General features: G+C 39.6%; 1 protein-coding gene across 3 annotated transcripts in view; it reads left to right on the forward strand.

Moving 5' to 3' along the window:
* SLC2A9 (solute carrier family 2 member 9) overlaps positions 1-14,242 on the forward strand; it is a 55,701-nt gene that overhangs the window by 21,302 nt on the left and 20,157 nt on the right. For 2 of the 3 annotated variants that reach the window (XM_032223960.1, XM_032223961.1), the window contains 3 exons: positions 822-920; positions 8,427-8,587; positions 10,930-11,054. In XM_032223960.1, the coding sequence (XP_032079851.1) occupies positions 822-920; positions 8,427-8,587; positions 10,930-11,054 (385 nt within the window). The remainder of the gene's footprint in view (positions 1-821; positions 921-8,426; positions 8,588-10,929; positions 11,055-14,242) is intronic. The other variant, XM_032223962.1, reaches the window with a different exon arrangement.

Genomic DNA, 14,242 nt, shown 5'->3' on the forward strand with positions numbered 1-14,242 from the left:
GTGTGGTGGCTGGCCAAAATTATTAAAAAATGAATTATTACAAGTTGGTGCACTTGCTAGAAACGGAACTTTTCCCCCTTGACAATAAAAAAGAAAGAAAATGGTTCTCTGGAAATGATTAAGAAAAATGTTATAGATAAGTCACTCATGAAATGAATCAACAGCATATTTTAGGAATTCCGATCTTGACTCATGTTTCAACTTTTCCCATATCTTGCCCCCCAAGTACAACTCCAAGAATGTTCAGCAGCCCATCGTGGACAAAACCTGAATTGATTTTTGGGGGGAACTATAGACGTGGCCAAATTTGCCACGTCATATTGCTATCACATGATGTTTCACAACATTTTCCCAATTCGTAGAATTGGTGTGTGCCATGCATTGACGTATCCGGCCCGTGGGCCACCAGTTTGATACCCCTGACTTAGACTACTAGCAGTTCTTCAAGCTGGAGAAGCTGGAGAAGGCTGGCATAAACAGATTGGAATAGACAGGTTGCTCAATTTCTTAGTTACCTCCTAAGGCAGTGGTTCCCAAACTTGGCAACTTTAAGACTTGTGGACTTCAACTCCCAGAATTCTCCAGCCAGAATTCTGGGAGTTGAAGTCCACAAGTCTTAAAGTTGCCAAGTTTGGGAACCACTGTCCTAAGGAATTGTTCTATTTTATTAAGTAATTAAATATATTTTCACGTAAATTCCTCAAGAGAGACAATTTCTCTCTGATTTGGGTTTAGAAAAATAAGATTTTCCAATCTGTATTTCTGCAAGTATTCTTTATTTGTAATTTCTGTTGTTTCTCTGTACTCTCGTTTCATTTCAGAACTGGTCTATTAGTCTTATAACAGCATCTTTGACGGGAGCCTTTGGATCCTCCTTCCTCTATGGTTACAATCTCTCAGTGGTGAATGCTCCGACAGTGGTGAGAAAGTGATTTTTTTAAAGTCTAAAATCAGTTTGTTGCAGCGATGGGATGTAGTAAGATAAAGTTTTTGCAGCATTGGTCTTCACTTGTCCTGTGTTCCTTGTTTCCTTGTAAGTTGGCTCTTTCTCAGCAGAAGAGCAATGAAGATGTTTTCAGGCAGTGGTGGGATTCAAATAATATGACAATCAGTTCGGCCAGGGTCATGGGAGGCACCCCCATCCTCCAGCTCTATTGCACATGTGGGACAAGCCACCTGCAATAGCCAACCTGACCTGGGTGGTTGTTACATTACACCCCCACCCCTACTATCAAAGTGGATCCTGGGTGCTGCGTTGCATTGGAGAAATTGCACAAGGGAAGGAGGAGGAGCAGAGAGAAGAAAGAGGGAGAGCGGCCTCCTCCTTCCCTTGAGCTGGCCGCTCCGTTGCCCATTTCTCCATTGCAGCACAGCGCTGTGGAGCTTCCCCCACCCACCACCGCTCAGATGCCCTCGCTTCCCCCAAAAAGGTGGTGAACGAAAGAGGATTCCATCACATGCTGAATGCTGGCTTCCTAACATGCCATCTCTCTCACTGGATAAAGGGAGGATAAGTCACTCATGATATGAATCAACAGCATATTTTAGGAATTCCGATCCTGACTCATCTTTCAACTTCTCCCGTATCTTGCCTGCCAAGTACAACTCCAAGAATGTTCAGTAGCCCATCATGGACAAGACCTGAATTGATTTTTGGGGGGAACTATAGACCATGGGTGCCAAATTTGCCATGTCATATTGCTATCACATGATGTTTCACGACATTTCAGCAATTCAGGGCAACTCCAGTCCCAACGAAGTGAAAGAAGAAGAAACGCAAGGGCAGCGCACACCCACATCTCTTTTTAAATTTAATAAAGAACAAGAGGAAATCTATTCCTTCAGTGGAAGCACTATTCTTGTATTTCTGATTTTACTTTTCCTTGCTTGCTTAATTTGAATAAGACTGCATATTAACATCCATATATGGTTATCCTTGTCTTTATACAAGTAGTCCTTGAATTGTGACAGTTCACTTAGCAACAGTCCAAAGTTTTATGTCCCCCCCCCCCGTAATACTTACAACACAGACCTGAAATTATGAACGTTGCTGCACCATGGCAGTCAGTATGCCATGTCAGCAGGCACCCTTATGAACACAGAGGCATTGCAATATTCCCCCTGCCTATTTCCCCACACACATGCACACCAGGGACTTAACAGACACTGGTCATGCTATGCTAGCCCATTGGCTTTTTCTCACCCCATTACCGATTACTCACTTACCTTTGGATGATCCAGAGTTCCAGAACAGGCTGACGGCTCCTGCTCTCCTCAAGTGAGCTGTCTCTTCTCTAGCCTCTCTGCTATGGGGTTTGTGTGGCGACATGCTGCGGAGTGGTGAGAGTAGAGGCAGAACAGGACAATTGCACCCTGGTTCACTTACCAAGACTGCTTGTACAGGATACCAGATCTCCTCCCTTTTTTTTGCAAAGGGATGGAAGGCTTCAAGCAGTGCGAGATTGCTTCCCCCAAAACCTTCCACCCCTTTGCAAAAGCTTTTGGCGCAGAGTAGAGAAACCTTTGTGGGCTTGGTCTTGTTCTCCTTCAGACTCACCAAAGCTGCCTGGCACTCCAGAAATGAAACAGGTGTCCTGCACAGGCAGCTTGGTGAATCAGTCAAACTGCGCAGGGCAGGCTCCTCCTGCTCTGCCTCTGCTCTCACTGCTTTACTTTTGGAGTGCCCTGAACAGACAAAGAAACCATGGCAGAGAGGCTGGAGGGGAGACAGCTTGCTTGATCATTGACATTCCTGGTGGGGCAGGAACCATGAGGTATCTTAGTGGGTTGTGGGAGGCCCAGGGTGGTCAGTAGCACTTGACTGCCCTATGGTCTTCCCCACCCTGAGTTATCTCATGTGCACTTAACAACCTGCACATTTGATTAGCGAATGCAATGGGTAAAGCAGGGAAGGATCACATTAATTTAATGTGATCCAATGAATGAATCCTCAGGTTACAAATATAATTGGCTGGCTCTATTATATTCGTAACTCAAGGGTTACCTCTGCCTGTTAACATTTTGGAAATAAAAGTCCATAATGTGTGATGTGGTCAGTAAGCTTTACACATTATTGTAGCGGTAGCAATACATATTAGCGGGACAGGGAAATCAAGTTCCATGTGTTTCATCTTCTTTACAGATGAGCCATGGTGGCACAATGGTTAGAGTGCAGTACTGCAGGCTAATTCTACTGACTGCCAGATGCCTGTAGTTTGGCAGTTCAAATCTCACCAGGCTCCAAGTTGACTCAGTCTGCCATCCTGTGAAGTGGGTAAAATGAGGACCCAAATGGGGGCAATATGCTGACTGTAAACCGCTTAGAGAGGGCTGTAAAGCACTGTGAAGCGGTATATAAGTCTAAGTGCTATTGCTATTGATAGATATACTGAGTCCACACTTTGGCTATGAATACTGTAGCTTGTTTAATGGGAAGAAACAAGCTTTATTCATTTGTGGGTGCTTGCTGGGAATTCCTTGGGTTCACCTGCTTCTCATTTTTTAAAGCTGAAATCCTTCTCTACCTAAGATACCTCTATCTAACTAGGTATCTTATAAATTTAAAATTAGGGAGATGCTTAGGGAGATGCTTAGAAATACCAGGTATACAGATTATCTGATACTCAAGACAATCTATAAAATTAACTAGCTGAAATTTCCTTAAACAGCCTGTCACTACAGGTAGTCCTTGACTTACAGCCATTCATTTAGGGTTACAACAGCACTGAAAAAAGTGACCTTATGACCGTTACAGCATTCCCATGCTCCCATGCTCACGTGATCATAATTAAGACGCTTGGCAGCTGGTATGTATTTATGACGGCTGCAGTGTCCTCATAACACCTTTTGCAACCTTCTGACAATAAAGTCAATAGGAAACCCAGATTCACTTAACAACTGCATTACTAACTGCAGTGCAGGGATTCACTTAACAACCATGGCAAGAAATATTGTAAAATGCGGCAAGACTGACTCAACAACTATCCTGCTTAGTAATAGAAATGTTGAGCTCAACTGAGGTTGTGTATAATAACAACTACCTATATAAAAACTGTCATCCAGAGCGGGTGATTTGCATCACCAATCGTGGATAGTTCCATTACCATTTGGAGATGTAAACACAGGTATAAAAGAAAAGTTGACATAAACTTTTACTCCTTGTAAACACAGAAACATTTTTTTTTTATTTTTAAAAGCAGGAAGGGGTCATGACAGCAAAAAGTTAAGGAAGTTTGTCTTAGGCTGAAAAGAAAGAGATCACTAAACCTCAGAGGTCTGAGGAAAAAAAAATCTGATACTTATCAGTCTATCTATATGTTTTGCCTTGAAGGTTCATTGCAACCGTATTTTGCAGAGCCCTTACAAAGTTACTTTGCTGAGTCCAGGTGCAAGACAGTACGTGCAAGCCCAACATACATATTACTACAGAGTGTATAATGAGCAAAGGAGAAATGAGCATTTGTTACTTAGTTATTTCAGAAGTGTTCCAATATTGTTGATGGTCATTCATGATAGTCATACAAAGTGCAAGTTGTCATTTTTCACTGGAACACTATATTAGTCACGGTGAAATTGTGTTTATCTTGCACCTTTGACCCCATTACTTGCACTTTGGTCACTGATGAAATTCATTACATGCTTCAGCAATTGATCTAGTAAACACTGATAGGACATTTTATTCAAATGTGACTTCAGAAGTGACTTCTTCCACTTTTTACTCTCTTTGATGAGTGTAAACCAGGGATAGTCAACCTTTTTATACCTACCGCCCACTTTTGTATTTCTGGTAGTGTTAAAATTTTCTAACCGCCAATCAGTTCCACAGTAATGGTGATTTATAAAGTAGGGAAGTAACTTTACTTTATAAAATTTATAAAGCAGGGTTACAGCAAACCCCTACCGCCCACCATGAAAGCTGGAACACCCACTAGTGATCGGTAGGGACCTGGTTGACTACCACTGGTGTAAACCCTAAATAGTAATTGAACTATTGTGTCAATTATTTTCCCCCTTACATAACAAAGAGGTAGTTAAGTTCTTTAATTTGGAAATGAACTATGGAAAATATAGATAGTCCTCAACTTACAACCATAACTGAGTGACATTTCCATTGCTAAGTAAGAGGTTAAGTGAGTTTAGCCCCATTTTATATTTTTTTATCACAGTTGTTGAGTAAATCACTGCAGTTGTTAACTTAGTAGCACAGTTGTTAAGCAAACTTGACTTCCCTGTTGACTTTGGTTGTCAGAAGGTCACAAAAGGTGATTACATGATACCAGGAAACTGCAACCATCATAAATATGAACCAGTAGCCAAGGGCTGAATTTTGATCAAGTGGACATGGGGATTCTCCAACGGTTTTAAGTGCCAAAAATGGTCATGTAACTTTTTTCAGTGCTGTTGTAACTTTAAATAGTCACTAAACAAATAGTTGTAAGCTGAGAACTACTTGTAAATTCATTGCAAATAAAAAAGAGCATCTAAAAATTTATCACTTCCAAGAGAAGTTTAAATGCTGAGTTTTTAACAAATACATGTTAAAGAGGAGAAGAAAAAAACAGGTTTATCTGAAATGTTGGGATTTCCTCTGAAATGTGAAAAACAATTGAGATTTCAACTATTTTTTTAAAGTCTTCAGTGCAAGCATCACCTGTTCAAATTGCAGGATTCATGGGAGACTCTCAGAATCTTGGTGATTTTAAAAGGGCCTTTGTGAATCAACGAAGGCAGGCTATGTAACCTTGTCACATTGAAAAAGAAAAGTAGGGATGGGAGTGAGAATGTTGAAAGACTCTCCCACAGCCTTTCTTAGTTTCTTAGAAATTCTGCTTTTCTAGAACTAAAGGAGGAATTGACATCTTTTTTTCTCAGAATTTTTGGAGGAATTTTATTTATGTAATTTTATCCCGCTTTTTTATATTAAAAGCATTCAGAGTGGATTTACTTGTTTAGAAAATATTTTTTGTTAAGCACCTTTAGGAGCACAAACGAATTTTCCATTTCTGAAACCAATCTTGGTGTCCAGTTGTGATATTTGCATCCAGTTTGATCTTCCCAGATGGAGCAAGGAAATAAATTGCAGGGAAGGTGCTAAAGGCAAAACAAAACAAAACAAAAAAAAAACATTTCCATTCTGGTCTTAAATTACTGCTTTGCTCATTGACTTCTGTCTTTCCCAATAGGATTTGATGTGTTTCCTTGTTTTCAGCTTGATTGAATCATTTAATTATCTCTATAACTCTTACCTCATATTCTTTCATTGCTACAACATAATCTAACTTGGATAGAGCTTGGGGCAAATTCAATTCCTTTCTTCCTTTATAGCAGGGGTGTCAAACCTGCGGCCCATGGGCTGGATGCGTCACTTGCTGGCCCCACCCACACCCAGTTTAGTGAAGGGGGGGGAAAGTCCTGATACAACAACACCATGACGATGCAAGTTTGACACCCCTGCTTTTTAGCACTCAGCATGTATGGCACTTCTTGGGCTCTTGGGTTTTAGGAAGCACTGGACATGACATATGCCTGCTTATCTCTCACTCCGATTGATTGAATGTGCTCCAGTGATGCAAATCTTAAGCTGTTTAGTCAGTTCCTTACTGATGGAAACCTCTCTGGAGCTGTTTTGAGATGACATATTGTAGCAGGGGATAACTTGCTCTGTTTATTCCAGGCCTCTGCAAAGCTAAATGCATGTCTGTGTCAACTGTCCAATTAGTGAACCCAAAACAAGGAAACACTCTCAGGAGAATTGAATTCCCAAAAGTAAAACTTTATTGGATACACTATGTTGGTACTGAAGAAACAAAACCAGCTCTGGTTTCCCGCGCAGATGTTCGCCCTGTTAAACAATACTTTCTCATTCTCTCCACTTCTGGTTGATAACATTGTCCAATTATGAGACTGCCTCAAGCACCTACACTGATGACCTTGCTTTCTTCATGCTCTTACAATCTCTGCATACATTCTCCACATTCCATTTCCCTACCCCCCAGTTCATTGGCAAGTTGAAAAGCATTAGGTTTGAAAGAAGCAAAGCAGTTCAGTCTTGACAGTCTGACAATCATGTAGCAATAAGCAATTTTGCACTTGGATTTTCTTAAGCATGTTTTTAGTAATGATAGAGTCACTACATTCCAGGTGAAATCATATATTTGCACTCGACTAGTTTAAAACTCCTCGAATTCAGTATTTGATGTGTTTTGAAGCAGAAATCTTGTCCAAATGCTTATCTTCCTCTTGGTAGTCAACATGCAAGGAAGAACTTGCTGATGTCAGCTGCCTCGTGACTTGCTATTTCTTCCAGCTGAAATGATAAATCACATGGTTTTCTCGGTATCTCTCAGTTTTGGTATTCGGCGCGTCTTTTAAAACTGATTACTGATGAGGACCGAGGTACCACTGTATAATTAATGATAAAAGAGTTTGCATGCTTACCTGCATTATTTCTGGAGCACTTTTAGAGAGCAGTTGATGTTATTCATGAGAAGGATTGTAGTTGAGGCCATAATGTATGACCAACTCTCAGACTCAATATTCCCAGAACTATTCCAGATCCTTGGAAATAAAGGGCCATAGGAAAATAGCAATAGCAATAGCAGTTAGACTTATATACCGCTTCATAGGGCTTTCAGCCCTCTCTAAGCGGTTTACAGAGTCAGCATATTGCCCCCAACAACAATCCGGGTCCTCATTTTACCCACCTCGGAAGGATGGAAGGCTGAGTCAACCCTGAGCCGGTGGAATTTGAACAGCCAAACTGCAGAACTGCAGTCAGCTGAAGTAGCCTGCAGTGCTGCATTTAACCACTGCGCCACCTTGGCTCTCTTATCTACAGCACTGAAGAGATCCTATTGGTCCAGGGCACGGTATAATAAGAACACTTCAACTTTACCATCATCATATCCCACCTCTGTTTTGTTCAACTCAAGATAGTATACATAATGCTTCTGCTGCTATTTTCTCAGCAATAATGACCTTGAGAAAACTGGGAAGGAGGGTGCAGGTACTACTCAGGAATCTTTGAAAACCTTTTGTCTGTAGTCTCTACAAATGTTGTAATGATCACACAGAGGTGAATGACAGAGATTACTGCCCCATTGCTCCCTCCCCTGATGACTAGTGGAGTGGGGGCAGGCTTGCTTCTCTATACAAACATAGGAAACCAATATCAACCTTTAAACTTTCAAAAAATACGACCAAGGGAGATTTGACATTCCACATGTTGCATAAAGTTCTGTGTCAGAAGGCAAGTTGGTGTAAAATGCACATCCCATTTTTAAAAAAGACTCCTTATAGCGGAATTTTTAAGTATTGAAATACTTTGGTTTTATTTTAAAAAAATATATATGTTAATTTGTAATTATATTCGACTACACTGATAAATATTTATTTATTTATTGTGTGTTTATTGGGATTGCTTGTAGTTTATTAAGAAGTTTTACAATGAAACCTGGGAAAGAAGATATAACCAGTCAATCACTGAACACTCACTTACCTTGCTATGGACGTTATCTGTCTCCATTTTTGCTATTGGTGGACTTGTGGGTGCATCAATTGTTACTCCAGCTGTCAAGTATTTTGGCCGGTAAGCATTATGTTGAAAACAATACTATGCATTTTTTTCTTGTCCTTCATCTGATATATTTTTGCACCTGCATTTAAAATATCAAGTAATATACTTCCCATGATAAAACAGTTGTGATTATTATCAATTAATAATGTATGCAATGCAATTTTGTCTAAATTAGCCTTAAAAAAAAGGTTCTGTGGTTTTAAAAATATTGTTTAGAAGTCTAAAGTAGCAATCAGTCTCTGGAACTGAGCTATCATACTTTTTGCATCTCTTTGCTGCCATCTAGTGGCCATGTAGTTATAGGAGTTCTATTTATGACAAAATTGATTACGGTATTTATTTCTCAATAAATCCAACAAGAATGTCCTGATATATGAACCCATAATTCTCCTAAAACCAAGTGTAGGAGGATTGGTTTAATATCCTATACCAAGAGTAGACAGTATCTCTCACATTTTTCCACCAACTATTATTTATATTGACATTGGAAGTGTTAAATAGAAATATTAGACAAGATATAGAAATTAAAGTTATGGAAATAAAAAAAGGAACAATATAAACTACAGGCATTCGCAGATGTTCACACACACACAGAGACCTATTTTTCTCCCATTTTCCCTGGGTCCTTGAAAAGGAATGGCATCTTTTCTCCATCCCTATTTTTAATAAACCCTAAACACCCCATCCCCATGCAGTCTTTTAGCTACTATTGTCCCACCTTGCTTCCCCTCCCCTGAAAACAAGGCTAGGGAAGAAAGCTGGGAAGAGGGAATCTAATGGGGAGGGAAGAAGAGACCCACACAGATCCCTCTCTGAATAGCCTCCCAGATTTCAACTGATTTCCTCTCTAATATTCTGATGAACAGACTCCACCTCCCCCTTTTGAAACTCTGGACCTCCATGCTTTTATTTTCCCCATTTATTGGCAGAAATTGGATTTTTATTGGGTCTTCCCCCCACCCCATGTCAAAAGGAAAGACACTTGGGCTTGTTCTAGAAGCCCCCCTACCATTTTCCATGCTTCCTACCCCCCCTCAATCTCACTTCAGGACAGAGGAGTGTGCGCTGGAAATGTATATTGGGGTAATGTGTGAGTGCGCCTTCTGACTCTCTGGTGCTCGGCCTGCAACTCTTCATGATCTTCCAGGCCCAGCTTGCTGAAGAGGGGGTCAAGCAGCCCTGACACTTCTGCTTCCACCCCACGGCCCAGCCCTCACTGGCCGGCTTCCTCAAAGGCACAGCACATTTCAAAGACAGCAGCTTGCATCTGGAGGTGGCGAACAGCTGCAAGAGCCGGGCCAGGCTTCTCCACCATCCAACCATCCAGGCCTCTCCACCATCCAACTTGCCAAAGGGGGCTCTTCTGAGATAACCACTGTCCAAAACCATTAGAAATTTAATTTCGCCGCTTGATTCTTCTATTCTTCAATTTAAATCATTTTTTAAGTTTTTATAGGCTGTCTCTCTTTTAAAACAATAAAGATTCCTCACCAGCTGGAAACACTTTCACTTTCCATTCCTTCCATTTTGCGGCCGTCCTGACCTCATCAGCCTGTGGCTGGAATTTTTGTCACCGGCTTGAAGGTCTATATGGTCTATATTCAAATATTATTTGACTGTGAGAGAGAGCAGTGGAAATTTTTAAGAACAGTGTGTGGACAGGGATTTATTTGGAATGATGCCACATCCACATGTGTGCCACAGGTGGCATGCAGAGCCCTCTCTATGGGCAAGGGGTGGGGTGCATGCAGGAGACACATGTTCATGCATGGGGTCACACGTGCACACATGGGGTTCATGCACACGTGTGGGGGCAGGCCGTATGCAGGGGATCACATGCACATGTGTGGGTGGAGGGGAGGGGAGTGCAGGGAGTTGTTAATGCATGTGTGGGGATGGGGTGCACCTGGGTGGTCACATACGCATTGCATTATGGGTGTGCGTGCTTTTGGCACACAGCGACAAAAAGATTAGCCATCACTAGTATAGGGTCTCCTAGTTGAGCTGGGGGTTGGATTAGAAGACTTTCAAGGTCCCTTGAAACTGTTATTCTGAAACACAATTCTGGGACTACTGGTTGTCTACTAATCTACTACTGGCCTACTGCTATCTACAGTATTTTATCCATGATTTTTAACTATCTTTATCATTTCTATCCGTGGGTTTTTGTTTGTCTGTTTTCCATTGCCTTCTTCTAAGCAATTTGAAGGATATTTGTACACCCTTAATTTTGGCATTATGGGCATACTTTTGACTTACTCTATCTGTCGTGGCAACTTTTAATTATATTATTTTATGAAAAACTGTTTATCTGGCAATATAAAGGAGGTAATAAGTAATTTGTTTCTTTTCAGAAAGCGAACGCTGCTGCTAAATAATGTGTTTGCCATTGTGGCTGCATTGTTGATGTCCTTCTCACTGCTGGCAGGAATCTTGGAAATGTTTATTTTGGGCCGATTCATAATGGGCATTGATGCAGGTATGATTTAATTTGTGCAAGATACTGATGTTTAGTGAATGTTCTGCAGTCCCTGCACTCTAGTCTTTTAACATTTCAACTGAACTAGCTAAACCTGGAAAAATAGGCTGAATTCTTGAGAAACAAATTGTTGATGCATTTTTTCTCATTGATATTTTTATTATAACATAAAATAAGATACAAAAGAAAATATGAAAACAATGGGGAGGAAGGGAGGAAGAAAATTGAGGAATGATTAAGATGATGTAAGGGTTCTGTTACTGCAAAAAAAGAAGATAAGTTGTTATTTCACAACAGCTGTAGAGGGACAAGAACAGGTAATGGCGCAGAAATTCTATATCCATCAAAAATTAAGATCTAGAGGACATTGTTAAAGTTGACTTGATCTTAAAATAGTGAATTTGCTAAATAACAGTGATGGGAACTTGATTGTGGAAAGAGGGAGGATGTCCTCTTTCTAGAATAGGGAGATAGAACTAGGTAGAAAAATTCCACAAGCAATCAGGCCCCAAGACATGAAGAGACTTAATAACTGAACAACAGAGTTGGAAGGGACCTTGAAGGTCTTCTAGCCCAACCCCTTGCTCATGCAGGAAACCCTATACCATTCCAGACAAATGACTGTTCAGTTGTTCTAAAAAACCTCCAGTGATGGAGCACCCTCAACTTCTGGCAACCAGCTGTTCCACTTTTTTTTTTTTTAATAAATGTTTTTTAATTTTAGTTTAAAACAGATCCACATCTTTCTTTACATCTGTAAAAAATATATCAATCAATTACAGATAAGTTTTGGTACATCTCCTCCACAGTCAACCAACATAACTCATATTAACTAAGGCATTATTATATATCCATTTTCATTTAACTGTAATTATTATTTAGCAATATTGATGAAAGTAATAATCTTGACCAATCCCTGCCCACACCGGTGGGAGAGGAAAAAATCAAAAAAAAAAAAAAAAGGACAGATAAAAAATAAAAATTAAAATAAAAAAAAATAAAAAATAAAAATAATACAAAAAAAGACAAAAACGACAAGAGACAAGGCAGGAAAACGAAACAAAACACAGGTGTCTATCATGAGGAAAAAAAAGAAGTATATCAACTGGTTACAACATGCTTTGGTGCTTCTCTTCCATTAACTCATATTAATTCAAATATCTTAACTCGAATGTTTACCATATCAACATCATTATACCTCCAGTTTTAATTACCTATGGTTATTTAAACATCCTTCATCCTTAGCTATGCATTACATAATTAATCCATAACACATGCTGACAATTCATTTACTTATTTATAAAATCCTCTATTATCATCAAATCCTCATATCCTATTTTAGCTGGACATCCATAATATTTAATTATATCATATATCATAACATTTTCCCAGTATTGATTAACATTTGATTGTATGTATTTTATTTAATTTTTAATAGTGATAATTATTGTATTTAATACTCTTTATGTATAATCTTCCAATTGTTAGTTATCATATCAACTCCACATTATATACATTACTATCAATATCAATTATTATTCAACTATATCTGTTACAAGAAAAAGCAATTAGGTTTAACTAGTTTTCAATTGTGTTCTTCAATCTATCAGCCAGTTCCAAATTATATATATTACTATCCATATCAGTCATTTTTCAGCTATATCTATTACACATTAAGGTGATCAGATTTAGCTAAATTTTAAATTACATTGTTCCATCTATCAGCCAGTGTCTCTCCAATAGCAAGATCCTCTCCAGCCAATTGCCACGCGTTGGATAAATTTACCAAATGTTTTCATAATCAAATCCAGACAAAGATATTTTGGCACCTTTGGACTCTGAATATCAGTGATGAAATAATAATAATGTTGTCCTGGGCTTGTAAAATTTTCCAAATTAACTTTAATTCTCAAGGGTGGATTTTCCATTCCTCCTGCACTCTGTCTTTTTAAATGAGTCTTCTTTATAGCTTCCCCCCTCCTTTCTTCCTCTGAGATAGACCAGACACCATTTCTCACATTTTCCGTTTGTATTTCAGAAGCATTTAAACATTCAACAATCTCAGTTTTTGCTTCATATTTTAAAATCAGATGATCCAATTTTCTTTCCAGTCTTTGATAAGAATCAAAAAGTCCTCTACATGCGGAAAAAAGTCTCTGAAATGAAATCTTAGAGGTATTTTGGGACGCCATGATGTGTGTCGCAGTTAAAAATTGCAAACTCTTTTTTTTTTCCACAGACTTCTTAGTCTCTCACAGGCTGTGATTGTAAACAAAGCCGAGTAGTAAAGTAATAAAAGTGTCGAATCGTGACGGGCTAATTAGTAGAAAATAAATTTTACGATCCACTTAAGGAGATTCAGAGGGGGGAGGGTGTCGAGGAGTTTCTTGAAGCATTTAAGAAGTAAAGTAACCACCAGCCATAAATCCATTAGAAAAAGCCAATTCGCCGCTAAATTTCCCTGTTCTTTGGTTTCAGTTATCTTAAGTTTTTAACGCGAACAGTCTCTCTTGGATAATAAAATCAGCTTACCAGATGACATCACTTCTAGCATTCTTAGGGGCAACCTGCAGTTTCAGTTAGCACGCAGCTAATCCAGAAAGGAATTGGCACGAGGAGTTAATACCCCCCCCCCAGAGATTTGCGGGTATCTCTGAGGTCCTGGGTCTCTCCCCACCTTCACTGTCGTCTCCGGGACATCTAGAGTTCAAAGAACCCGTCCAAAAATCCTTCGGTATAGAGGAATTTCAGGAGTAGCCTGAAACTCCATCTTCTCACTGCTAAGCCCCGCCTTCTTCCCAGCTGTTCCACTTATTAATTGTTCCCATTTTCAGGAAATTTCTCCTTAGTTCCAGGTGGTATTTCTCCTTGACACATTTTCATCCATTATATCTTGTCCTGCCTTCAAGTGCTTTGGATCTGGGTTGACTTCCTCTTTTGTGTGACAACCCCTGAAATATTGGAAGACTGCCAGCATGTCACCTTTAGTCCTTCTCTTCATTAGATTAGTCATACCTAGTTCCTGAATCCTACATCATATATTTTAGCTTCCAGCCTTCAATCATCTTTGTTGCTCTTCTCTGTGCTCTAGAAGTCTCAACATCTTTTTTTGTATCATGATGACCAAAACCTAACCCAGTATTCCAAATGTCGTCTTACCAAAGCGGTTCCACCACAAAACCGCGGAC

Source organism: Thamnophis elegans, chromosome 9 (genome assembly GCF_009769535.1).
Source record: "Thamnophis elegans isolate rThaEle1 chromosome 9, rThaEle1.pri, whole genome shotgun sequence".
Taxonomy (NCBI): domain Eukaryota; kingdom Metazoa; phylum Chordata; class Lepidosauria; order Squamata; family Colubridae; genus Thamnophis; species Thamnophis elegans.